Raw genomic sequence first — 27718 nt, forward strand, 5'->3', positions numbered from 1 at the left:
TTGATTAGTTTAGGGACCTAATTGTTGGTTTTTTAAGTTCAGTGACCTAATTGTTTTATCGGGTGCAGTTCGATGGCCTATTTGACCCTTATTCCATTATATTAATATATTAATAGCATCAAAGTGACTAAAATAGCCTCACAGCCCCCTTATTGTACTCTTTGCCTTCTTCAAACTCTTAATCCATTTCCAGTTTGTTCACTCAGCTCGTTCTTCTTCTTCGCTGCGCTTTCTATTTCGTCACTTTGAATCTACCATTTTAGTTTGTAGATTGGAGCAGTCTAGTTAAAATTCTAGGTTGAATCTTGCAGCAAAGGTAAGTTGTATAGTATATCTTTCAATTAATTTCTATTCTATCATACAAATCTTAATAATTTTAATAGATAGACCCTAACTGTTTATAATGCAGTTCTATATTTTGTTTAAGTCCCATTACAGTATGAATCTTCTGAAATCATTCATTCGAAAGCACATGCAGAACAATTTTGACTATGAATGGTATTCTGAGGTTAGTAATTTTTTGGTATCTGTTAGTATATTGGCGGAATTCGCCGTTTTAAACCCATATTTGCTACAAAATTATTTCAATTTGTTGGTTTAATTGGCCGATCTGCCAATCTTTATTTATTTTTTACATGCTATCATTTTAGTTTTCCTTATACGTTATAGTGTTTGAGTTGAATGGTTTTGGTTTCTGAAATGGGTAATCTCTATGGTAGTAGTATACTATTGTGTTCGAAGAACTATGAGTCTCTGAATTACCAATCATTATTACATGGACCACGGTTCACATAGCTATCTGGACCATAAATAAAAGACACATTTTTAATATACTAAAATACATTATTTGAATACTAAAAGTACATTATTTTATTTCTAATATTCATGTATTTAGCAATAACATCCCTGTAAAATCCTAAACTGTAGATATCTTTTACTAATATTGAGAAAAGATTAAGAGTTAGTGTGTACTTTTCTATTTGATTATGTGAGTTAGTGTGTACTTTTCTGTGACTAAGTTATTCATTTTGTTTTTTGCTAGTATTATCAGTGAATTTCTTAGAGTTAGTGTGTAGTTTTCTGTGTGTATTAAGTAGTAATGTTACTACTTAATCAATAAGTTTATGTACCACAAAATGCTATGTAAGTCATATTCATACTTAGACCACAATGTGCTCAATTTCATAGTGATTTGAAGTACGGACATCCTCTAATCTGGTACAATCTACACTAAACACTTTTGGAATCATTTCCATAGGACTTACATAGTCTAGATGTCCTTAAACTACAAAGTTAACAGTTCACGATTATTTGGTACATCTTGTGGTCTTCATTCTAGGCAGTCTGCTTTTCTTTATAGGATAAGGATAAACTTCAACCTTCTTTCATTGTTCAGAAAATTCTCTGACATAGATTGATACCTGCAAAAAAATCAAAATACTACAAAAAGAATATAAAAAAAAACTTAGGTACTATTTACTATAAGACATACTTTATAGTAAATTAGAAATAGAACACAAATTTATGCATTCATATGTGAAACAAAAAAAATCAATTTTTCAGCTCACAATTCCTATGTGAGCTACATTGTGTTAAGTAAGCTCACAACCACAATTGTTTTTCAAAAATACCCACCAAATGTTCTCCAAAGTGTTTCATGCAACAAATAGAGCATGAACAAAGTGCAAACTTAATGATCAAAGTTTTTTGAAACTTTGAGAATATATCTTAACAACACAACCAATCACATCTATTCAATCTCTATTATAATAAACCAAAAAGTAAATAAAAGAATACATACCAATCAAATAGAGTAAGTAAACAAAAAACTCAAAGAAAAAAATCTTACAAATAAGCTCTTCCTCATTACATGGTAGGTTGGGAAAGGGCCTTAGACTGTACATGTGCCATGGAAACTTTTCTAAATTTAATTCTTTCAATAATGTTTCATGGTTGAATTTTGACATGTATGGGTGCAAGCTAGTCTTGTAAGTATAAAACTTTTGTAATGACAAAGAAATTTTGACACCATAAACCTTTTGTTCTACAAAGTTGCTACATAGCAGAAAACATAGCATTGGTTTTTATTTTGATATATACAAATTGAAAAAAATACTTGTTTATGCAGAATAATGTAGAATGACATGTACCTCTTACCTTTACCTTGACGAGCAAGAACGTACACACCCATTCTGGAAGAGAACTCTAAACCTCAAAGAAATTTCTGGATTTGCTATTGTTTGTATTCGATAATTATACCTGTATTTTATAGGCTTTAGTTGGTAGATAGTGCAAGAGTTCTGAACGTACATTAATTCCCAGAGTATTAAATGGTGTTGTCGATTCTATATTTTAAACAGCAGCCCTAGATTAAACAAAAGTGTTGCGGCAATTAATCTAGGGCTGCAATTAATACTCTTTCCTTTCACATTTACACTGGCAGTAAAAAATATCAATACTATGGTTACTACCGTTTTTAAATTTAAGTTTGGACGGTAATTTAATAGCATCGGCAGAACCCGTATACCTATATGCTCTAAACGGCGCCGTTCATTTAGGCGGGAATTTGTTTGCCTGTATACTTCTTCTTATTGGATGTGTATGTGTATATTGTGTCAACTTATATTATTAATTATGTTCGTATTCAATTAAAAATTTTAACCCATTACGTATCGTGTTTGTGTTTAGCCTTATCATATTTACCTAAAATTGTATTTTTTTTATCCACAGGAACACAACAATGTTCTGCAATAAAAATTTGCTGGGCACACCCATCTAGCAGGACGGTCTAACATCAACCGGACCGAATTGCTGTCTGTACTGTGTAGCCTATGATGATGGAGCTCGATCTCGACTCCATCCTCCATTCACATGCCCACACCTTCTCCGACGACGACGATGACGATCGCTTTATCCCTCATCGAACTGTCGACGAAATTCTACTCAACCACTCCTCCTCTTCTTCTGCTTCGCCTTCTCCTCCTCCTTCTCCGTCCACTTCGGTTAGACGCCAGGAACAATCCGACGGCAGTTCAGTTTCTCCTTCTTCCGAAGCCCTAAGATTAACGCATTCGCAGTCGCTCTCTTCGGAATTGAATCCGTCTGTTTCAATTATTAGTCGAATAAAGTCCGATGATTTCTCTTCTTTGCCTCCGTTTCTCTCTGGGGTTATCAGATCAAACGCCAAGCCCGGGGCTGCTCTGGCAGCTGCAGCTGCTGCGTCGCGCTCCATTCCAACGCCTCACGCTGCCGCCATTAGGAGAGCCGGCTCCAGCTCTGCAACTGTGCGAAAGGTTTTCAAGCACGGCCAAGACTTGGCTTCTTCAGCCGCCAGTGATGCCGAGGTTGCCTCCTCTAGCAGTGCTGGCGCTGTTGAGGGCTTAGTGGCCACTGAAGATATATTTACCCCTGAGATTGATGGCAGCTCTAATATATTGGATAATTTCCAATCCCATAAATTGCAAAGAACTGACCAGGCAGATTCAAGTGGGGAACTTTCGTTGCCAGATATGAGTTTGAGCGAAACAAGTGGAGTTTTGGCTAAGGCGGATGCTGATAATGATGATGATGATGATTTAGTATCTAAGGTAGGTAATTCCGGCCAATCTTCCTCCACTAGCCCAGTTGAAACCAGCATTGATGGGAATTCTGTACAATTAGAGTTACTGGAGAGAAAATATGATAACGGTCCAGCAAATGAAGACAATACCGTTCATGATGAAACCATCACCACAGTAGAGGATATTCTCCCTTCCTCTGTTTCTGGCTGTGAAGTCAGTTTTGACAAGGAGATAAGCCCAACAGTTCCTGAAATGGAACTGGAGAATGTGGTACCTGATACTGGGAATCATGAGGTTCTTTCAGGAGGAGAGGATAACAGTTCTAAGAATGAAGCTGCAGATATTTTGGAAGAGCAAGTAATGCAAGAGGATGGTAAGAGGGATAGTATAAAGACAGAAAAGAAATCCCTGCCTTCCTTAAGACCTATTGAATTAGCTGAAGAACTTGAAAAGAAGCAGACATTTGCAGGAATGCATTGGGAAGAGGGTGCTGCTGCCCAACCTATGAGGCTTGAGGGAGTTCGTAGAGGATCTACTGCCTTGGGTTACTTTGACATTAGTGCTGAAAATACTCTTACTCACAACTTCTCCACACCAACTTTCAGGCAAGATCATGGTTCCCCACAGGTTTTGACAGTTCATCTCAACTACATAGCAGTTGGAATGTCAAAAGGACTGGTTATCATTGTGCCCAGCAAATATACACCTCATCAAGTTGACAACATGGATGCAAAGGTGTGATTTGGACATCTGTTTTTTGTTTTGTATTCTGTCTTAATTTACTTGAATAGTAAATTTGCAGCAAACAATAGAGTTCTTTTGTGTCTTGTTCAGTTTCGAACTGATCATGGACTTATATGATTCAACAATGCCAAAACTTTGTTTCTTTCAAAGCTTGAGTTTTCATCACTTAACTTGAATATATCCTATGTATTGTTTAACCACTTAAAATGATCTTATTGATACTGGTTTCATTATTAGTACTAAAAGGTGAATGTATATATGTTTCAGATGTTGATGCTGAGTTTACATGGGGAGAGGGCTCATATCCCCGTAACTTCCTTGTGCTTTAATCATCAAGGGGACTTACTCTTTGCAGGATATGGTGATGGGCAATATACGGTGTGGGATGTGCAAAGGGCCTCTGCAGCTAAAGTTGTGACTGAACATAAAGCTCCCGTAGTTCACCTCTTTTTTCTGGGTCAGGATTCTCGTCAGTTTAATGTGATCAGTGGAGATAGTAAGGGCATAGTCAAATTGATTCGCTTTTCAATAGTTCCCTGGCTCAATAGGATTTCATTTTCTAAATCCATGGTAATGTTTTGTTCTTACTGCTTTTTGTACATGGTACTAATTTAAAATGTTCCTAACCCTGATGTTAGATAAATTACTTGATTGGTTTGAAACAGAAGCTGCTAGATGAAACAACAAGCACCGTAGTCTGTGCTTCTCCATTACTCTCTGGTGATAGTCTTGGAACTGCTCTAACACCTTCTCTAGACAGCAATTCAGTGTCTGGTGGCAGTGTCGGTAGTATGATGGGGGGCATGGTTGGTGGAGATACTGGGTGGAAACTCTTTGATGGATCTTCTCTGAGTGAGGAAGGAGTGGTCGTATTTGTCACACATCAGTCTGCTCTAGTGGTATGAATTCTAGAAGATTGTATGACCATTGAATTACCTTTTTCATCCACCTCCATCCTTCATTCTCTGTAATAATTCATTGAACTTGATGGTGTTTCCTGCTCACTATTCATTTTATCTTGTATTTTGTGTAGGCTAAAGTGAGTCCTAATGTAGAGGTTTATGCTCAACTTCCCAGGCCAGATGGTGTTAGGGAGGGTTGCATGCCCTATGCGGCTTGGAAATGTGTGCCTGGGATGCACAATTCTTCAAATGGTATTGAACTTATTTGGTTGACCAATCATACTTTAGAAATTAGAAGTGCTAGAGATTTAAGATAGCACCCTTTTTAAAAAATTCTTTTGAACATTGACAGAAAATGTGCCTGTTGAATCATCACATAAAGTTTCACTGCTTGCAATTGCATGGGATCATAAAATTCAAGTTGCTAAGTTGGTAAAGTCAGACCTAAAAGTTCTCTGGGAGTGGATCCTGGATAATTCAGCAGTTGGAGTGGCATGGTTGGATGATCAGGTTGGTCCTTGCAAGTTGCAATTATCTTTTTATTTTCCATTGAAGAAATATACGTAGTACTCTATTTCTAGTTAAATCTTAAAGTGCCTGATTTGATAGAAAACAGTCTTCAAAATGAGATGAATCTGTTGAGATATACATAGTACTCTATTTCTAGTTAAATCTTAAAGTGCCTGATTTGAGAGAAAACAATCCTCAAAATGAGACGAATAGAAGTTGGGATATTATTTTTCTCTTTTTAAAGATTTCCAACCTTTCAGTTTCTTGTTTTGGACATCTATAGTTATGAAAGTGACATAGGCGGAAACTCCAGAAAGTAGTATGTATGATCCTTTTGGGGTGAATAAGTTGCAAAGGAGCTATGGGCTAGGGCGTATTTTTTTTTTACCAAAACAGGCAATGGATAGAAAGAGGAGAGGAAACAAAGATAACTAGGATGCTAATTAATAACTAAATCTATAGGAAATAACCAAAACTATCCCTAATGATTCTGGGTAAATAGCATAGATTTCTTCTCAGATTTTGATTTCTACCAACTTGCAAAATCCCTAAGAACTTATGAAAACCCAGGAATCAAAGCCCCGGCATCGGAGAGCTAATAATAGGTAATTTACAAATTTTTCTAGTGGCCCAAAAGGTAAACTAGAAAACAAATTAGAAATAATGTTTGAAATTTGGGGTGAATGAATTTTGGGTTAGATTTAAAATTTTAGATATTGTGTTCAGGTTGTTCATTCAATTTGGGTCATGGCACGCCATAATTATTTTGAATACTAAAATCTTTTAAGTTCCCAATACGCCAATAGTCAATATATAACTGATTTGAAAATAAAGTTTAGGTTTTAGGTTGTAGTATAGTGTTTGTTTGGCCAGCTAATGTCTTTATGAAACAACACTTTTTCTGACAACTCTCACTCTAAAGCTTCTTGCGAATGAGGAAAGAAAAGCCTTTCTATATTATTACTGTTTGGCATAGGGTCTGTTTCTTGATGCACATAAGCTCCAAATTAAGGTGGTTAAGTAAGCATGTATCTATATTTTGTTGAGTTTCTGATGCCATATATGGGTTTGAATTTTGTAATATTCAAACAATTTGAGGTCAAGTTTTAAATTCAGATAGTTACTTTCAACTCTGATCATGACACAATTCAAAATTACTCCGTTATAAATTATTTTGGATATCAAAAATTTTGGGTAACCTAAAAGTCACTATAAAAAGGAAGTTGAAAATTACTCTCATTTTGTGGTAAATTAATTGTGTTGGGTTTTGAGTTGAGTACAGTTAAAGTTCATGTTGTTCACTATTAGACTATTTTAATGGTTGGTGTGTAGTGGGCTGTAGTGGTCAGCGATGGTGGTGGATAAATTGAGGATAGAGATGTTTGATGATTGATGATAGTAAGTAGAGATGTGTGGATAATTGATGGTTGGGGTGGTATGAATGGTAGTAGTGGATGGAAGTGGACGGCAGTGGTACTGATGGTGGTCATGCATAGGGGTGGTAGCCATGAGTTTGATGCTTTATGTCTGTTTTTGCAGTTTTGGAAAACATGAAAATTGCTTTTATTTACTGAAGGAAAATATTAAAATATAATTTGTCCAAATTCTTCTGTTAAGTTGAAAACAATTGTTTTCCATTTTTTGTTTTCTAAAGAAAACAGTTCAATTTGAAATGAAAAATTCTGTTTGCTGTTTTCTGTTTTTCTACTTTCTAGTTCTGTAGAACACTGGAGAATTTTTTTTACTTAATAGGCCCTAATTTCCCCATGCCACAATGATAATTGTCATAATGTTTCTGGAATCTAAGTTTCTCATTCCACAATTTTCATTGTTGTTATGTGCTTGTTACAACTTATACTGACACAGTTACAGTACAGATGTTGGTAATTCTCACGTCAACTGGACAGCTCTGTTTGTTTGAAAAAGATGGAAATTTGATCCACCAGACAAGTTTCTCTACAGATGGGCCTCGTGGAGATGATGTCATTTCATATCATACATACTTTAGTAATGCCCATGGGAACCCTGAGAAAGCTCATCACAACTGTATAGCTGTTAGGGGGGCCAATGTATACATTCTAGGAACATTGCAGCTTGTTGTCTCCCGCCTCCTCCCTTGGAAGGAACGCATAGAAGTTTTGCGAAAAGCAGGTGACTGGATGGGTGCACTGAACATGGCAATGACACTTTATGATGGTCAAGCACATGGTGTAATTGACCTCCCTAGAAATTTAAGTGATGTTCAGAAGACTGTTATGCCATATCTTGTTGAGTTACTATTGTCATATGTAGAAGAGGTATTTTCATACTTATCTGTAGCATTCAGCAACCAAAGTGGGAAGTTGTGCCATTCAGATGAGTCAAATGATAGAAGCCATCTTATGCATCCTGAAATTAAGGAGCAGTATGCACGGGTTGGTGGTGTTGCTGTTGAATTCTGTCTCCATATCAAGAGAACTGATGTCCTCTTTGATGAAATATGGAAAAGATTTGATAATGAAAAACAACAAGGTAACTCCCTCACTGTCTAATTCTCTACTTCTGCTTGGAATTGGGAAACCCACACTACTATATATATGTTTTAACTTTTAAGTTTAGTGAACATCTGGTAAGATAATTCCTAATGCCTGTACTGTTCTTGCCGTTGGCATGTGATGTCCGTCTCTCTCTCTCTGCTTTTTGATAAAAGGCTGGATTGAGGATTTGAGGGTCTGTTAATGACCAGCCATGCAATTTAGGTTTTATGGAACCTAAGTAACTCAAAAAACATTGTTTCAAATGTAATCTTTCCAGTGAGATGTCGGCATTATATTAGATTATGCAACAAACAGTGATATTTCATTTGATGCCATACATTACTACATATCAACCTCTCCTTTCCTTGTGTAGATACATTCTTGGAGCTTTTGGAGCCTTACATATTGAAAGATATGCTCGGTTCCCTGCCACCAGAGGTAACTCCATCAATCTCAATCTCACCCCAACTTTATCGTCCTTTTGCATATTGTTGGAGACAGTTGAGATGCATATTACTTCAGAATGCCCAGCATTGAGTTTTCCACTATGTTCTCTTTTGCTCCCATGGGTTTTGTTGAAACCCTAGGCCCGTTACAGTGGGCCCATTAGGTTATAGCTAGTTTTCAGTATAAATTATTGTAATCTGTACAGTTCTATGTCGAGAAATAGATGAAACCCTTCACACTTTCACATGGTATCAGAGCCTAAACCCTAGATAGTTTTTCCCCTCTCTTCCCCGCCGCCGCGCCGCCGCCGCCACCGGAGTTTCACTGCCGCCGCGACTGATCTTCTCTCTCCGACCTCTGCCTGGTGGTTCTTCTCCCAAACCGAGACCACAGGCCTCACCGGAGCTTCGTCGCGAGTCTGTGCCCAGAGTCCGGTCGCCGTCCGCCGCCGCACGCGCCGCCACGCGCCGTCGCCGGGAACCGCCGCTGTTTTCCGGCCATAACTCTCTCCTCCGATCTCCGATCGAGACGCCGTCACCACCATTGGACTCGTCTCGACGAGACGCTTCCGGGAGTGTTGACTGTTTTCCTCGCCACCGCCCGCCGCCGCCGGTCACCGCCGGTCAGAGAGAAACAGACAGTGTGTTTTTCTTTTTGGGTAATCTCTATGGCTTCCTTTACCTCTTATCCCACCATTACTATGGACAAATTGGTTGGGAGTGAAAACTACACTTCGTGGGCCGCTTCTGTGACACTCTGGTTCAAAGGCCAGGGGATGTCTGATCATCTAACCAAAAAGGTTGGGGAAATTGAAGAATCGAAGAAATCAGATTGGGAGAAGTCAGACGCGTTATTGTGCAATATGTTGTGGCAATCCATTGACCCTAAATTATATCTTATTTACAAGTCTTATGACACTTGTTATGATGTGTGGAATAAAGCTTAGTCATTGTATACTAATGATATCCAAAGGTTATATTCCCTTGTATCTAATATGCTTAATTTCCGTTCCACTGCTAATATGAGTACACAGGATTTCTTGGGTCGGATGGAAGCTTTACAGCAGGAGTATCATAATTTACTTCCATATTAGGAGACGTCAGAAAGTCATATGAAGCAGTATGATAAGTTCTTTATGGTGATGACCTTGGCTACCCTTCGGCCTGACCAGGTTCACATTCGTGATCAGATTTTATCCAGTCCTAGTGTGCCTACCTACACTGACGCTGCTGCCAGACTGCTTCGTATTGCCTCAACTCCCTCAATTGAACCTATTGGAGAGTCATCAGTTCTAGCTACTCGGGCTGTGGATAGAGGACCTTCTGGACCATCTAGTGGTGGTGGTGGTCGTCGTGGCAAACGTCCTCGGTGTGAATACTGCCACAAAGATGGTCATACCAAAGATCGTTGTTGGAAGTTACATGGTCGGCCTCCCCGTTCTGTTAATCTGGCCCAGGCTGCTGCATCCGAGAGTTAGACTCATGAGCCAACCTCTACCCCAGTTGAGATGACCTCTAGGGAATATGAAGAGTATCTCCAACTTAAAGCAGCATCCCGCCTTGAATCTTCCACACCTAATGCTGGTACTTCCTCTTTGGTTTGTCTTTCACACGCCAATACTCCAAACTCTTGGATATTGGACTCAGGTGCTTCAGATCATATTTCCGGTAACCTTTCTCTTTTGCATAATGTGTCTAAGTCTAAGACTTTACCCATGGTCACCTTAGCTAATGGTCATCAAACACCAGCAATTGGTGTTGGTCAGGCTTCCCCTATATCGTCTTTTTCCTTGGAGTCTGTTTTATATGTCCCTAACAGTCCCTTCAACCTTATCTCTGTGAGTAAAATTACCCGTACTCTCAATTGTTCCATAACCTTTTGTGCTGATTCGGTTGTTGTGCAGGATCGCAGTACGGGGAGGGTGATTGGCACCGGCAATGAGTCACAGGGCCTCTATTACATGCGGGGTGGTGATGTTGCTGCTTCTGCCTCTACAGAATCTCCTTTACTTATTCATAGTCGTTTGGGTCATCCTAGTCTCTCTAAACTAAAACGGATGGTCTCAGGTCTGTCTATTGAGTCTTTTGATTGTGAGTCGTGTCATCTTGGAAAGCAATCACGTCAGTCTTTTCCGAGAAGAGTCAATAATCGGGCTGCCTCCCTCTTTGATTTAGTTCATTCAGATATATGGGGTCCTTGTCGTGTCAACTCTATTTTGGGTTTTCGTTATTTCATAACCTTTATTGATGATTATTCAAGGTGCACTTGGGTTTTCCTTATGAAAGATCGTTCTGAATTGTTTCAGATTTTTCAAACTTTTTGTGCTGAAATACAAACTCAATTTGGCAAACTCATTCGTGTTTTGCGTAGTGATAATGCTAAAGAATATCTCTCTCATCCTTTTCAGTCATATATGACATCTCGTGGTATATTGCATCAAAGTCATGTGTTTACACACCTCAGCAGAATGGGGTGGCTGAGCGTAAGAATAGACATCTAGTAGAAATTGCCCGTACTATGTTGTTACACTCCCATGTTCATTCTCAATTCTGGGCTGATGCTATCCTTACTGCTTGTTACCTGATCAATCGCATGCCATCTTCTGCTCTTAACAATGACACCCCATATTCCATTGTGTGTCCTTCTGTTGATCCTTTCCCTATTCAACCTCGTGTTTTTGGGTGTGTTTGTTTTGTTCATGACATGACTCCAGGTCGATCCAAATTAGATCCTAAAGCAGTCAAGTGTGTCTTTTTGGGTTATTCCCGTGTCCAAAAGGGTTATAGGTGTTATTCTCCAGCACTAAAGCGTCACTTTGTATCCGCAGATGTCACCTTTATTGAGTCCACACCATTTTTCCAGTCCTCATCAGGAGACACGATCCCTGTCTCTGAGGTGCTCTCCATACCTTATCTTGGTCCACTTCCTCTTGTCCAGTCCACTGTTCCTCCAGCTCAACTGACTCCTCTTAACCCGCCCCTTCAGGTTTATCACCGGCGTCCTCGCCCTGCAGTTCCTGAGGTCCCTAGTGACTTGCTAGTACTGTCCGATCCTCCGGCTGCGGTTCCACCACTTCCACTGCAATCTGACACTGATCTCACTGAGGCACCTATTGCTGTTCGAAAAGGTACACGTTCTACTCGTAACCCCCATCCTATATATACCTTTCTGAGTTATCACCGTGTCTCGTCCCCTTACTTTGCATTTCTTTCTCACCTATCTTCTGTGTCTATACCCAAATCCACTCGTGAGGCTCTCTCGGATCCAGGTTGGCGTCAAGCCATGTTAACAGAAATGGAGGCCCTCCAGTCTAGTGGCACGTGGGAGTTGGTTCCTCTTCCTCCTGGTAAAACTGTGGTTGGTTGTAGATGGATTTATACGGTGAAAGTGGGCCCTGATGGCGCAATTGATCGTCTTAAGGCTCGTCTGGTGGCAAAAGGCTATACTCAGATTTTTGGTTTGGATTATACTGATACTTTTTCCCCGGTTGCTAAAATTGCTTTAGTTTGTTTACTTTTGTCTTTGGCAGCCATTCATCATTGGGACTTACGCCAGCTGGATATCAAGAATGCCTTTCTTCATGGTGATCTTCACGAGGAGGTTTATATGGAGCAACCACCTGGGTTTGTTGCTCAGGGGGAGTCTGGTATGGTATGTAAACTTCGCCGTTCTTTATATGGTTTAAAGCAATCTCCACGAGCTTGGTTTGGAAGGTTTAGTTCTGTGGTGTGTGAGTTTGGTATGACAAGAAGTGCAGTTGATCATTCTGTTTTCTATCGTCATTTTAATGAGAAATGCATATACCTTGTAGTATATGTGGATGACATTGTTATTACAGGGAGTGATCAAGAGGGCATATTTCAGTTGAAGGAGTATCTCTTTAGTCGGTTCCAGACTAAGGATTTGGGTAAGCTAAAATACTTTCTTGGAATTGAAGTGGCTCAATCTAGCAGTGGTGTTGTTATTTCTCAAAGGAAGTATGCCTTGGATATCTTAGAAGAAACTGGCATGCTGGACAGTAGACCGGTTGATAATCCAATGGATCCGAATGTTAAACTCCTACCAGGACAGGGGGAGCCATTGCCTGACCGAGAGCGATATAGGAGATTGATTGGAAAACTGAATTATCTCACGATCACACGATCGGATATCTCCTTCGCAGTTAGTGTGTTGAGTCAGTTTCTTGAGACACCTTGTGATTCTCATTGGGATGCTGCTGTTCGTGTTCTAAGGTATATCAAGAGAGCACCAGGACAAGGCTTAGTATACGAAGATAGAGGACATTCACAAGTTGTTGGGTATTGTGATGCAGATTGGGCTGGTTGCCCGTTTGACAGACGCTCTACTTCAGGTTATTGTATTCTCATTGGAGGTAATCTCATATCTTGGAAAAGTAAGAAGCAGGATGTGGTTGCTAGGTCCAGTGCTGAAGCAGAATATCGAGCCATGGCGCTTGCCACATGTGAGCTTATGTGGCTTAAACACCTACTACAAGAATTGCAATGTGGCAATGTTGCCCAAATGACGTTGATATGTGACAATCAAGCAGCTCTACACATCGCGTCAAATCCTGTTTATCATGAGAGGACTAAACACATTGAGGTTGACTGTCACTTCATTAGAGAGAAGATTGTGTCAGGGTGTATTAAAACTAGCTTTGTTAATTCTGCAGATCAGTTAGCTGATATCTTGACGAAATCCCTTAGAGCTCCTAGAGTTGAATATATTTGTAACAAACTGGGAGCTTATGATCTATACTCTCCAGCTTGAGGGGGAGTGTTGAAACCCTAGGCCCGTTACAGTGGGCCCATTAGGTTATAGCTAGTTTTCAGTATAAATTATTGTAATCTGTACAGTTCTATGTCGAGAAATAGATGAAACCCTTCACACTTTCACAGGTTTTACCACATTATAGTTATTCTTTCAGAAGACTAAAAAGTGGTAACTAACTGTAAATGTTTAAGAATAGAACAAAACAATCAGACTATTAGTTTTTATATGGAGTTATTAGTATTAAGAGAACATGCTGCAAATTATCATCCCTCTAACTAGATATTTATGTACTATGACATGCATTGTTAGTAAAATCTTATACTCTGTAATTTATCCATAAGTGGTTTTTGTTTGTTCTGAAGATTATGCAAGTGCTAGTGGAACATTACAGCAACAAAGGTTGGTTGCAGCGAGTTGAACAATGTGTTCTCCACATGGATATTTCATCATTGGATTTCAATCAGGTAGTATTGAGTTTAGCCTTTTACCCTTGCGCTGTTCTTGTTTTGTAATGAATCATTAAACATATTTTTTGTAATATTATTCAAGAAATATTTATGCTCAATCCTTTTGTCCTGTAATTTTCCTTGATATTTTTTTCTAGTTCCTAATCTCTGTAGTCTGGTCTATAGGTTGTTCGCATATGCAGGGAACACATGTTGTATGGAGCACTAATATACTTGTTCAACAAAGGTCTTGGTGATTTCAAGGCACCCCTAGAGGAGCTTTTTTCAATTATAAGAAATAGCAAAGGAGAGACTGCTGCGCCATTTGGGTAGTGGTTTCATGGATTTTTCATTTAGTATTGAAACTTCTCATAGTTTATGCATGCTTAACTCCTATTCCCTATTTCCCTCTGCTTCCGTCTTAGTACATTTGTCATCTGGAAGTAATTTTTATCAGAATACTAGTTCAGGCTTCAGATATGATTTTATGATGGTTGTTTCTTAGGAATAATCATGTGTTACTTTAATGTAACAGGTACAAGATGCTTGTTTACCTGAAATACTGTTTCCAGGGTCTTGCTTTTCCTCCTGGTAAGGCACCAAGCCATCTAGATTGCCAAATTTTGAAATTAATTTATTCTTGGCTCTTGTTGAATCTGTTTCTCCTAATTTGGTTATTGATGCATGTCAAAATGACTAAGACTTGATTAATTTCCATGTACGTGGAAAATGCATTCTCGCTTGCTAGCTGTATATATTTGAAAAGCAGTAACTAAGGATCCTCTGCCTATGTGGCACTGCTTTAGCAAATGCCAGGTAGTAGTAACTGATCAGAATTACTGGTTACTACATCAAATTCTTCAGGATTGTCAATACTAGCTGTTTTAGGGATAATAGAGAGTCCACTAATCATTTCTTGTGCTTGTGTGTGCACACATGTGCATGGATAATGTTGGAATATTAAAAGTCTTGGGCAGCTCACTAGCCTTAGTAATTAAATGGGCAACTCACAAGCCTTAGTAATTAAAGCCTTGGGGAGATGAGTAGTTTCTTTATTTATTATTGTTTACTCTTGTAGACCTATATATAGACTTGTAACTTGAAGTTAGATGTATATACAAGAACCCTTTCTAGCTTTTAACATGGTATCAGAGCCTCTTTTTTGGGGCCTGAAATTTCTCTCAAACACCTACAGCCGATGAACAATGGTGACTGTTCATCATCCCTTTTCTGACAAAATTTTCCAAATCAGTTCGTCCCTTGTCTGCGATTATATGGTGATTTTCTCATATTTTTCTGAAAGCTATGGCAAAACATGAAAGTTTAAACAACATGCTGAAAGTTGCCAGGACCAACTTGTCTCATACTGCTCTTGCATTAAAATCTGATTCATCTTGGATTCTTGATTCTGGAGCCACTGATCACATTTCTGGTAATCTCTCATTTTTCTCTAATATTGAGTTCTCAGATTCTCTTCCCGATGTCACATTTGGTGATGGATCAAAAGGAAAAGCTATAGGAATTGGAAAAGTCACCATTCATTCTTTGTCTTTATCCAATGTCCTTTACATTCCTGGTTGCCATTTCAATTTGATTTCAGTTAATCAACTTACTCACTCACTTAATTGCCTTGTCACCTTTTCTTCTGATTCGGTGGTTATTCAGAACCGTCAAACAAAAGGGACAATTGGTGTAGGATATGAATCACGAGGTCTATACCATCTTTCATGTTCCGCCAATACCAAAACAGCTTGCTCGGCTTCTATTTCACCCCTTCTTAACCATTGTCGTTTAGGACATCCTGACCTCAATAAATTAAAACAACTGGTTCCTGGATTGTCGAATTTAAAAACCATAGAGTGTAAATCATGTCAGCTTGGGAAGCACTCAAGAGCTTCATATCCTAGTAGAGTGAATAAGAGGGTCAATACCCCATTTTCTTTAGTTCACTCTGATGTTTGGGGACCGTGTCGAGTTTCATCCACTTTGGGTTTCTCATATTTTGTTGTCTTCATTGATGATTTCTCTCGATGCACTTGGGTTTTTCTAATGAAGAACCGTTTTGAATTATTTGATGTGTTTCAAAAATTCTACAATGAAATTGTGAATCAATTTGGGGCATCTCTCAAAATCTTACGCAGTGATAATGCAAGAGAATATTTTTCTGACCCTTTCACTTCTTTCTTTTCCTCAAATGGAATACTTCATGAATCATCATGTGCTAGAACTCCTCAACAGAATGGAGTTGCTGAACGAAAAATTCGTCATCTTGTTGAAACAGCTCGTACTTTGCTTATTCATAACAAGGTACCTAAGAATTTTTGGGGGCATGCTATACTTCACTCTTGCTATCTCATAAATCGGATGCCTTCCTCTGTTTTGCAAGGAAAAATTCCTCTTCATATCTTATGTCCACAGGAACCTCTCCATAAGCTTCCATTGCGAATCTTTGGGTGTACTTGCTTTGTTCATAATACTTCTCCAGGGCGTGATAAACTTGATGCCAAGGCAATAAAATGTGTTTTCCTTGGGTATTCTCGCCTCCAAAAAGGCTTTAAGTGTTACTGTCCTAGAACACATCGGTTTTATACCGCTTCTGATGTTACCTTTTTTGAAACAACACCTTTTTTCTCTTCCACCTCCGTTGAGTCTAATTTCCTAGAGGAACCCATTGAAATCATAGAAATTCTCCCTGTTCCTACTTTCTCAGAACCTATATCTCCCACTGTTCCTGAAAGGACCATACCTATTCCTGAAAGAACTATTCCAACACCAACCATTCAAGAGGAAGGACATATTCCTCCGTTGTTGTACACCTACCAACGACGCAATCGTCAAGATTCCCAAGAGGATAGACATCCAGTTGAGTCATGTTCTACATCATTGTTACCCAATGATGCTGCCCAAAACACCACGACAGACTCTCCCATTGCCAGTCGGGTAGGTAAAAGATCCACTCGAAATCCTTACCCTATCTATAATTTCCTTTCACAAAAATGTATGTCTCCATCATATTGTGCCTTCATTGCTAGTTTGTCAACTGCTTTTGTTCCAAACAATGTCAAGGAGGCATTAACTAATCCAGGGTGGACTCAAGCAATGGTTGATGAAATGAAAGCACTACATTCTTCCGGGACTTGGGAGTTAGTACCTTTACCTCCTGGTAAAACTGTGGTTGGTTGTAGATGGGTGTATAATGTGAAGGTTGGTCCAGATGGACAAATTGATAGACTCAAAGCTCGACTTGTGGCTAAAGGATACACACAGGTTTTTGGCATTGACTACACGGATACCTTCTCACCGGTGGCCAAGATCACTTCTATCCGCCTCTTACTCTCAATGGCAGCCAACCATCACTGGCCACTGTATCAGTTGGATATAAAGAATGCCTTCTTACATGGGGATCTGAATGAAGAAGTGTATATGGAGCAGCCACCTGGATTTGTGGCTAAGACAGGAGCTAATCTTGTTTGTCGTCTTAAGCGCTCTCTCTATGGGTTGAAGCAATCTCCACGTGCCTGGTTTGGGAGATTTAGAGATGTGATCCAACAATTTGGCATGATTCAAAGCAAGGCTGACCATTCTGTTTTCTATAAACATCTACTTGGAAAAAGTATATATCTTGTGGTTTATGTTGATGATATTGTCATTACAGGGAATGATAGTGAAGGAATAAATCAGCTTAAGAAACATTTGTTTCAACATTTCGAGACAAAGGATCTTGGAAAATTGAAGTATTTTCTTGGTATTGAAGTTGCTCAATCCAAACAAGGTATCTATGTGTCTCAACGAAAATATGTTTTGGATATTCTTGAAGAAACAGGAATGACAAATTGCAAACCAGTTGACACACCCATGGATCCAAATGTCAAACTTCTTCCAAGACAGGGGGAGCTCCTATCCAATCCAAGTAAGTATCGGAGATTAATTGGCAAGCTATTGTACTTGACTATCACTCGACCAGACATCTCCTTTGCTGTTAGTGTAGTTAGTCAATTTTTGCAAGAGCCATGTCAAAGTCATTGGGATGCAGTCGTCAGAATATTGAGATATGTGAAAAGGTCTCCAGGTACAGGGTTGCTCTATAAAGATCATGGACATACAGAAATTGTTGGCTATACAGATGCAGATTGGGCTGGATGTCCTTGGGATAGGAGATCAACATCAGGATATTGTATTCTATTTGGAGGTAATCTTGTCTCTTGGAAAAGTAAGAAACAAGATGTGGTTGCACGCTCAAGCGTAGAAGCTGAATACCGAGCAATGGCACTTGGAATATGTGAGCTAATTTGGGTTAAACAACTTCTTACAGAACTCAATTTCTATAAGCATGGTCCTATGAAATTAATTTGTGATAATCAAGCAGCGCTCCACATTGCGTCTAATCCTATCTACCATGAAAGGACTAAACATATTGAGGTTGATTGCCACTTTATACGAGAGAAGGTCGCATCCGGAGACATTGTTACCACATTTGTTGGGTCAAATGATCAACTTGCTGATGTTCTCACCAAATCTCTCCGTGGACCTAGGATTGAATACATTTGTAGCAAGCTGGGAGCTTTTGATTTATACGCTCCAGCTTGAGGGGGAGTGTTGGAATATTAAAAGTCTTGGGCAGCTCACTAGCCTTAGTAATTAAATGGGCAACTCACAAGCCTTAGTAATTAAAGCCTTGGGGAGATGAGTAGTTTCTTTATTTATTATTGTTTACTCTTGTAGACCTATATATAGACTTGTAACTTGAAGTTAGATGTATATACAAGAACCCTTTCTAGCTTTTAACAGATAACAACTGGATTGTAAACTTAAAGCAGGAACCTCATGTTCTTGAAGACAAGCTGACGAATGTTACAAAGAAGTTGTAGAACTTGTACTTAGTTCTTACACCTTCCTACTAGGTTTTGGGGTGTCCAACTCACTCCAACATAAAAAATTGAGTGGTAAGAAAGAGTGTTAAACTATTTATGTTTTGCAGGGCATGGAACTCTCTCTACTAAAATCCTGCCATCTCTTAGAAAAGAGCTTGTGCAATTTCTGTTAGAAGACTCTTGCTTGCCGAATTCATTGGCAATTTCAAGCTTTCCAGCCAATGGGCCACATCCAAACCTGCTTTATCTATTACAGCTGGATACTGAAGCTACATTAGATATTCTGCAATATGCATTTGTAGAAGATGTTCCACAATTGGACCATATTTCTGATGATTCAGCCAATTCATACACTGAATCAGCTGAAGTAAATGGTTTGCCTGACAGTCAAAACTTGGTCCAAGAACTAGTAGATGTCTTAGCTGCAATTCTTGATGCAAGTTTCTTCCAAAGTAGCAACTCTTGTAGCAGTGATGATGATAGATCCATTGATATCTGGCCTTCAAAGAGAGAGAGAGATCATATTTTGGACTTCATTGCTTACTATGTTTCTTGTGAAAGGGCTCAAGTCTCAAAAAGTACCCTAAGTCGGATTCTTGAATACTTGACTTCAGAGACTGATTCCTCAGATAATGCATCTGAGAATGCTGAAACCTCAAAGAGAAGACAAAAACAACTTGTTACACTTCTTGAAGTATTGCCAGAGCATGAATGGGATGCTCCTTACTTGTTACATTTATGTGAGAAGGTTCAGTTTCAACAGGTGCCACACTCACATTCATGCTTAATAAAACACTATCATATTATACATGTTTTTTTCCTCTTTCTTCTCTGTGTTTTTCACTTGTTTTCTCAATTATACTTTATTTAGGAGAAGATATTTCTTATTTATTTAGGTTTGCGGCTTAATTCATTCTATCAGACATCAGTATCTTGCTGCTTTGGATAGTTATATAAAAGATGTTGATGAGCCAATTCATGCCTTCTCATTTATTCATGACATGCTGCAACAACTGGGCAACAAAGATTCTGATGCTTTCCGGTCTGCAGTCATCTCTCGAATTCCTGATCTGGTCAAATTAAGCCGGTAATGCCTTTGAAACTTTTAATATCCATGCAGATATTGATTTATGCATTGTGTGCAAGCTCAACTACTTGTAAATCTCATTTTGATAATCTGTAAATGATTTTTTATCTGCAGGGAAGATACTTTCTTTATGGTTATTAGCCATTTTGGAGAAAAATTCCAACACATTTTGTCTGAGCTACGCTCTCATCCAAAAAGCCTCTTTCTTTACCTAAAGACACTCATTGAGGTTCAATCAAGTGGTAGCCTCAAATTTTCTTCCATGAGAAATGAAAATGTTTTAGAATTTCCTTCTCTAAGAAAGGGAATGCATCAGTCACTAAAGATTCAAGCCTACCTGGAAACTCTGTCTAACTTTCCAAAAGTTATGCAAAACTATCCAGTTCATGTGACTGACGAAATGATGGAGTTATATCTTGAGGTGATTTCTTAATTATTCTGCTGTCATTCACTTAGGCTTTCTTTCTTAATCAAGGCATTTTGTTGTCTTTTGTAATTTCTTAATCAAGGACAATTTGTTATCTGTTCTATGAGTGCCTGGATACTTTTAATGATAAATATTCTCAGAAAGTGCTCCTTTTGGTAACATATATCAATCAACCTGATCTGAATGAGGAAACATGTTAGGATTATTGAATAGAACAAATAGATTTTGCCTTGGTAAGATTGTTGTCTCCTTCACTTATGTTTTCCTGCAGCACTTTGCAAGCTTCTGCAACACCAACACCATCCATGCTGCAGATCTTTGCCTTAAATGATCTATCATTTGTCTACCCATTTTACAATGTTTTTTTTTTTCATTAGTGCTCTCACAAAAAATTCAAGTTCAACTCATTGAGCTGAATAATCTCTGTTCTTCTTACTTGATTTCTGTGGATGTTAAAAAATCTCTTAAAAGTAATTTAGTCTTATCTCTTTGTGCCTCTTAATGAATATCTTCTCAACCAAAAAAAAAAGTAATCTAATTCGTCATTGGTGCAAAATTTTTTGCAGCTTTTGTGTCAGTATGAACGTAACTCAGTTTGCAAATTCTTGGAGAGTCTTGAAAGTTATAGGGTGGAACACTGTTTACGCTTGTGCCTGGAACATGGCATTACAGATGCAGCCGCTTTCTTGTATGAAAGGGTTGGCGACGTTGGAAGTGCACTTTCCCTGTTACTTTCTACCCTTAATGATAAGTTCATTCTACTTGATGCATCCATTGAGAAGGAGCTTTGTGGTGCTTGTTTGAAGCATTTTAATAATCTTTTAGAGACAAAAGAGGTCTACTTTCTCTCAGACATCCTTTTTTCTGTTGCTATATTTAGGTTTGTCATGATTGTTCTCTATACTTGATTTGCATAATTTGTGACAGGTCAATGACATACTCGAAATGGTGCACTGCTCTATCTCGCTGTGCCAGCGGAATAGCCCCAGGCTTGATCCTTACGAGTCTGAATGCCTTTGGTTCGAGTTGCTTGATTCGTAAGTCATCACTTTTAACAAAAGTTATATGGAATACAAAAGAGAATTATAGCCTTAATATGTACATAATAAAGATAGCTAATTTATTAGGTCATTAAGAGTTCAACAATTTATGAATTTGTTTAAGACTTAAATTGGTGTCCTGCTTATGCCTGGATAAGAGGACATTCATGTCTTTGAGCTGTAAATGTGTATCGTTGTGTTGAACACACATCAAATAACAAATAAGGTTACAAAAATAAAAATATAGGACGCAATGTTTGGAGTATTTGAAACATGATTGCATGAACCAGTTTCCTGAGTTCACATTTGGTGGGTCTTGCTTTCTAGATGTATGGTATATTTTGGGATGCTGTATATTAGCTTTTAATATTTTTTGAACACATTTTCAAGTGACTAGCACACTGATTGGACTATTGCCCATGGAGCCCAACTCTTGGTTACTCTTGGGGTTGAGATTAAAAACTTCTTTTTCTTGCAGACTAGCTGAAACTCCCCTTTTCAAATAGTAATTAGTAAGAGCACTTAAACTAGCCTTATATCAATTTCATTTTTTATGCTTCCAATTTGATGACTTTTATCCTAAGTTGGAAATAGAATTTTGGTCTTCAATCTCAGAATTGTTCATTGACCAATTTATCATTAGACAAACTTATTTCTTTATTACTCTTGTTTACTTTTTCATTTTAAAAGGTAACAAATACATTAGCTTTTTTACAGGTTTTGTGAACCTTTAATAGATTCATTTAATGATAAAGTGGAATATGAGGGAGATAAGAGTGTTGGAATTTCAGTCAATTCAATGGGAAATCTAAAGGATGAAGGGGCTTGCAGAATCAAGTGGAAAGTCTCAAAGTCCCATCCGAATGCTGAAGTTCTTAGGAGATTGCTCTCATTCTTTATTAAAGAGATTGTTGAGGGAATGATTGGATATGTTCGCTTACCAACAATCATGTTAAAACTGCTTTCTGAAAATGGTAGCCAGGAATTTGGAGATTTTAAACTTACCATCATGGGGATGCTTGGAACCTACGATTTTGAAAGAAGAATTTTGGTTAGTCTCCTTGTCTGATTTTGTCATTTTGTCCCTCCAATTATTCAATTACATCACACTGCAATCTTAACTAAAGACCAGCAACCATTGTGCCCCAAAAAACTGGCGAAGAGTGGTTAAGTTCTGTCTCATAGTTGCATTAATAAATTACCTGGTCTATTTATCAGTGATATCTTCTATTTCAAACAAATAACTAGTTTAGATAATTTCATTCTTGGAAATGCTCCGAATGCTTCAGACTGAGTAGTTGGCATTGCTATTTCAGGACACTGCCAAATCCTTGATTGAGGATGATACATACTATACCATGAGCTTACTCAAGAGGGGGGCTTCTCATGGTTATGCCCCTCGGAGCCTTACATGTTGTGTTTGCAATTGCCTTCTATCCAGAAGTTCTAGTATTCAAATTTTCAGTTGTGGTCATGCAATGCATCTGCACTGTGAACTTCCAGAAAATGGTACGTCCTCGAAAGGTTCATCGGTTGGATGTCCAATTTGTATGCCTAGAAAGAATTCTCAGAGGTCAAGAAGCAAATCCATGTCATCAGAGAATGGATTAGTGAGCAAGACTTCGAAATCTCAGCAAGGACACGGGCACGCAAATGCTTTACATCTACATGATAATGATTTTCTTGACATCTCCTTCGGACACCACCCTGTTTCAAGGGTGGGTACTCTTTAAATTATGTTTATCTTCTGTTGCTTCTATTACCTTGCTTCCCCTCTCTCTCTCTCTCCCCTGTGTTGCTAATGTACTGAGAGTAAGCACTCACAAGATTAACCTTGGGTGTAACAGTTTGAGCTGTTGAGTCATCTTCAGAAAGAGCAAAGGCCGGCACATGTAGAACAAATGCCTAAGTTGAGGCTAGCACCGCCTGCTCTTTACCACGAAAAGGTAAACAAAAGGATAGAATTCCAAACAGGAGAAAGCTCATCGAAAGTGGAAAAACCAAGCAGGAACAGACAGTTGAGGGACATAAAAGTGAAGGGATCAGCAATAAGGTTCCCCCTGAAATCAAATATATTTGGTAAGCCAGTCGTGCTTCTTCTGATTTCTGATATATGTAGTTTATTATTGGTTTGTGTCTGATGCATCCCCATAAACTTGTTCTCTTCCCACTTCCCAGGCAAGGAGAAGATTGTTAAGCGTTAATTGACTGACTGACTGAAAACTGGAAATGCAAACCGAGTAGCTGACAAGTAATCACAATCTAAGGAACATTTTGCAGAGACGGAAATTGAAAATAGATGTGATGTTTCTTAATTTCTTTCATTCTATTAATCTGTAAATAGCTTCCAGAATATATATAGGTTGTAAATTTTATGAAACAATTTTGCCTGTGCTGTTGTAATTACAAAAAAATGTTGAGGGCAGAGAGTTGCTTGGCAAAGAGGAAAATGTAGCGGACAATACATTATACATGGATATATTTAGTAATACGATTGCGTTGGATTGAAAGTTGTAGTTTTAGTTTTTAGTATGAGTTGTTATTCAAGTGATGATAGTTATCCCCAAAACTGGGGACCCCTCCGACTCCGAGTGTAAATAATGGATTGGATTGTAAGCCACACGATTTGGGTTTCAGCATACACTTGAGAATTGAGATTTGTCATTTGTAGGCCCCTTGCCACCCTTGCGCATCTCTTAATTCTTAAATGGAGTGGTAAGCATAAGCTAAAGCCTTATTTGCTTGCCAAAATCACATTCTTATATTGGGTGATGTACTAATTAGGACCCCTCTCCCATGAATTTGTATATAAATGAACATAATCTTTTACACGAATGCACACAATCTAATATTTCAGACACACAATCTATTTTGAAACAATTTGTGTGCATTCGTGTAGTAGATATTGTATGTATAATGTTGATTTTCACAAAAGAAGTTTTTATTTGATCATTAATTTGTTTCCTATTTTTTTTTTTTTTTTTTTTTTTTACTTTATGTTAATGCGACATTTCTTATTAATTAGAAAAATATATATTTTTGTTCATAAGAGTATGCTTGTATTTTCCATTACCCTCATTCTTCTCGGCTCTTGTGAAGAGAGATTCAAACCATTGCGCCGGTTTAGTAACTAATTTCACATCTAACTTTAACATGAATTGAGTTTGATATTAAGAATACATGTAATGTAATGTCGGAAGTTACATAGAGTTAGAATGTTGTTGAAAGTTTATCATTATTAAAAAAAAAAAAAAAAACACATCACTTAGGCTATTGTGGACAAATTATATATTTGTCTACATAATTTGTCTACATGTTGTCAGTGTTTAGTAAATTGTAGTGCATATATACTTATTTGATTAAATAAACTTTCTTCATAAATTTGAACCAAAATAACAAACTTAAGTGTGACACTACTCCGATACTTCCTCTCCTAAAGGGTTGAATTCTCAACCGTAAAGGCCACACCTGTAGCTTAGCAAGTAAGTATGGCCAAATGTTGGTATGCACCAGAGATTTGTGCGCATACTTTAAACATAATCTTTAGTCTCTTATTTCAAATATATCAGAAATCAAAAGAGTACTACCTCCTATTAGAAGGCTAGAACCCACACCTTTTCATATAAAACTATAACCTTGGTACCATTAGACCACAAGGTCTTGTCATAATTGGTTTAATCATCGTAAAAATTATATATTGACTTTCTTAGTTTGAATCGATCAGTTATAAACGACTTAAAACGGATCATAAAACATTTTTTTTCTTTTGTTGACTAAAATTACAATGCTTTTCGTCCATTTTCTTTTGTCGACTAAAATCACAAAAAGGGGTTTTCATGGAAAGCTAACCTTGAGCATACTAGTAATGAAAATCAAAGAAATTGAATGAAGGAAAGGTTTAATTATAGGAATTGGGGCAAATAATTGATAGCAACTCCCAACGCTTTGGGCGGTTATTCCCAGAGTGTTTCTTCGTTTTCTCCGCTTCCTCTCCTAACTCTTCCCTTTTTCCGCTCCTTTATATTCTTCCATTTCCACTTTTCTCTCTTCAATCTGTTTCACTCTCTTTCTCTGTCTTCTACAGCTTCGGCTGCTGTACTGTGCTGTTGTATTCTATTGCCCTTGAAGACGAAGACGAAGACGAAGACGAAGACGAAGATCAAGTGCAATGGCTTCGTCTTTCTCTTTGGCCAAATTGGTGCACACTCCTTCTTCTATGCCCCTCCACTCCACCAGATCTGCTGAAAAACCCCTCTTCTCCGCCTCCTCCTTTCTCGGAGGCTCATCTTCCCACAAGCTTCCCCTCATCAACAACTTCTCTGCATCTCCTCACTCTCACCGCAGATCCACCCGTATCCTCGCCGTCTCCGATGTTGTCAAGGAAAACAAGCTCAAATCTGCCTCCTCTGCCTCCAATCTGGTATTTCTCTTTTCTCCCCTTTCTTTCCATACGCTGAATCTTTACTTAATTTCTTAAATTTATGCTTTCTCTAAATTGATTCTAAGTACACAAATTGGGTAAAATTAATTTAATTTAATTAAATAATATTGACTTATGTGTCCCTCCCTGCCACTGCAGCTAATTACCAAGCAGGAAGGTTTGGTGTTGTACGAAGATATGATTCTGGGGAGGGCATTTGAGGATATGTGTGCCCAGATGTACTACAGAGGCAAAATGTTTGGTTTTGTGCACTTGTACAATGGCCAGGAAGCAGTTTCTACTGGCTTCATCAAACTCCTGAAGAAGGAAGACACTGTGGTTAGCACTTACCGTGATCATGTCCATGCATTGAGCAAGGGTGTGTCAGCTCGTGAAGTGATGAGTGAACTCTTTGGTAAGACCACGGGTTGTTGCAGAGGTCAGGGTGGCTCTATGCACATGTTTTCTAAAGAGCACAATGTGCTTGGTGGTTTTGCTTTCATTGGGGAGGGCATTCCAGTGGCTACTGGTGCTGCTTTCTCTTCTAAGTATAGGAGGGAGGTTTACAAGGAAGATTGTGATCACGTCACACTTGCTTTTTTCGGGGATGGGACTTGCAATAATGGTCAATTCTATGAGTGCTTGAACATGGCTGCATTGTGGAAATTGCCTATTGTGTTTGTTGTTGAGAACAATCTTTGGGCCATTGGTATGTCCCACTTGAGGGCTACTTCTGACCCTGAAATTTGGAAAAAGGGTCCTGCTTTTGGTATGCCTGGTGTACATGTTGATGGAATGGATGTCTTGAAGGTTCGGGAAGTAGCTCAGGAGGCTATTGGCAGAGCTAGGAGAGGGGAAGGCCCGACTTTGGTTGAATGCGAGACTTACAGGTTCAGAGGACACTCTTTGGCCGATCCAGATGAGCTTCGTGACCCTTGTAAGGATCACATTTATCTCTTTCGTTTCATTATGAATCATATTTACTTACTTTATCTGTTAGATTATTTTTGGGGCTGCTTCATCTTCAAGTACTGAGTTAAACTCACTGTTGCAATTGAAAGCCTTTTCCTTTTTAGCTATCTTTTTAAATATAGATATAACTATTTTCACCTGTCCTTGAAAATGCTTTGAGTTTTTTCAGCTTCAAACTTTGTATTAACCAAAGATATATATTTATTTTCAATCCATTTATATATAAGGTTGTATAGTTTTATGATTGTGAACTCAAATGCGTATTCAATTTGGCAGCTGAGAAGAGTCACTATGCAGCTCGTGATCCCATCGCTGCATTGAAAAAGTACTTATTTGATAACAAGCTTGCAACTGAAGAGGAATTGAAGGCTATTGAGAAAAAAATTGACGAGATAGTTGAAGAGTCTGTTGAGTTTGCTGATGAAAGCCCTGTTCCTGCTCGAACTCAGCTTCTAGAAAACGTATTTGCTGATCCAAGGGGCTTTGGAATTGGACCTGATGGGAGGTACCGATGTGAGGATCCTAAGTTCACCGAGGGCACTGCACAAGTTTAACTCTCGCTGCTTGCTGCTTCTCTCTTAATCTAGATAACATTGCCTTGGGTATTTATATCTAGTTGCTGATAATAGAGAGCTTCATATGCATTATTCAGTTTATATCAGAAGAATTTATTATCTTATGTATTGTGAGTTATTATTATTATTATTTTTGCTTGTGCACATTTTGTTTACAGATTTTGTTGTTCTTTCCTCCTGCTGTTGCTGCTGCTGCATTATTTGGATGAATGGGTAATCCTGAAGGGGTTTGCTTTTCCTGTATTTGTTAGTTGAGGCAATATTAAAAGATTGTTGAAGGTTAAATTGAGTATGAGGTCAGGTGAACTATATTTTGGTTTTGGTTTTGGTTTTGGTTTTGGTTTTGGTTAATTGGTGTTGTTGAGAAGTAGGCACAAATTGACCAAAGGTGCTAATTCTTCAAAACTCAAAACTACTACAGTATTATG

The 27718-nt window shown here is 38.4% G+C and overlaps 2 protein-coding genes across 3 annotated transcripts; both read left to right on the forward strand.

Moving 5' to 3' along the window:
* The first annotated feature begins 427 nt into the window (after window positions 1–427).
* Window positions 428–23849, forward strand: LOC109150851 (vacuolar protein sorting-associated protein 8 homolog). 2 transcript variants are annotated; one of them, XM_019298822.1, is made up of 20 exons: window positions 428–508; window positions 2731–4295; window positions 4572–4874; window positions 4970–5203; window positions 5338–5458; window positions 5559–5716; window positions 7594–8227; window positions 8606–8670; window positions 13815–13916; window positions 14085–14227; window positions 14434–14489; window positions 18877–19532; window positions 19666–19856; window positions 19971–20277; window positions 20850–21119; window positions 21211–21320; window positions 22041–22374; window positions 22640–23041; window positions 23171–23402; window positions 23502–23849. In XM_019298822.1, the coding sequence occupies exons 2-20, from the start codon at window positions 2832–2834 to the stop codon at window positions 23525–23527; spliced, it is 5808 nt and encodes a 1935-aa protein (XP_019154367.1). In that variant the 5' UTR covers window positions 428–508; window positions 2731–2831; the 3' UTR covers window positions 23528–23849. The 2 variants fall into 2 exon arrangements, with proteins under 2 accessions (XP_019154367.1, XP_019154368.1); XM_019298823.1 differs by lacking the exon at window positions 428–508 and having other exon boundaries at window positions 3322–3486; window positions 3774–4295.
* A 1404-nt stretch (window positions 23850–25253) lies between these two features.
* Window positions 25254–27575, forward strand: LOC109150853 (pyruvate dehydrogenase E1 component subunit alpha-3, chloroplastic). Its single transcript, XM_019298825.1, has 3 exons — window positions 25254–25743; window positions 25903–26680; window positions 26992–27575. Exons 1-3 carry the CDS (start codon window positions 25492–25494, stop codon window positions 27267–27269), a joined length of 1308 nt encoding a protein of 435 aa, XP_019154370.1. The 5' UTR covers window positions 25254–25491; the 3' UTR covers window positions 27270–27575.
* The last annotated feature ends 143 nt before the right edge of the window (window positions 27576–27718 follow it).

The sequence above is a fragment of the Ipomoea nil genome, unplaced genomic scaffold (assembly GCF_001879475.1).
Source record: "Ipomoea nil cultivar Tokyo-kokei standard unplaced genomic scaffold, Asagao_1.1 scaffold2280, whole genome shotgun sequence".
In the NCBI taxonomy this organism is placed as follows: domain Eukaryota; kingdom Viridiplantae; phylum Streptophyta; class Magnoliopsida; order Solanales; family Convolvulaceae; genus Ipomoea; species Ipomoea nil.

What these genes read in the sequence shown, in the direction of transcription:
- LOC109150851 (XM_019298822.1), top strand. Translation starts at nt 2,832, where the DNA reads ATGATGATGGAGCTCGATCTCGACTCCATCCTCCATTCACATGCCCAC. An exon ending in GATGCACAATTCTTCAAATG is followed by an intron (nt 5,459 to 5,558) that starts GTATTGAACTTA and finishes GAACATTGACAG; the next exon opens with AAAATGTGCCTGTTGAATCA. An exon ending in CCTGAAATCAAATATATTTG is followed by an intron (nt 23,403 to 23,501) that starts GTAAGCCAGTCG and finishes CCCACTTCCCAG; the next exon opens with GCAAGGAGAAGATTGTTAAG.
- LOC109150853 (XM_019298825.1), top strand. Translation starts at nt 25,492, where the DNA reads ATGGCTTCGTCTTTCTCTTTGGCCAAATTGGTGCACACTCCTTCTTCT. An exon ending in CCTCCTCTGCCTCCAATCTG is followed by an intron (nt 25,744 to 25,902) that starts GTATTTCTCTTT and finishes CTGCCACTGCAG; the next exon opens with CTAATTACCAAGCAGGAAGG. An exon ending in AGATGAGCTTCGTGACCCTT is followed by an intron (nt 26,681 to 26,991) that starts GTAAGGATCACA and finishes TCAATTTGGCAG; the next exon opens with CTGAGAAGAGTCACTATGCA.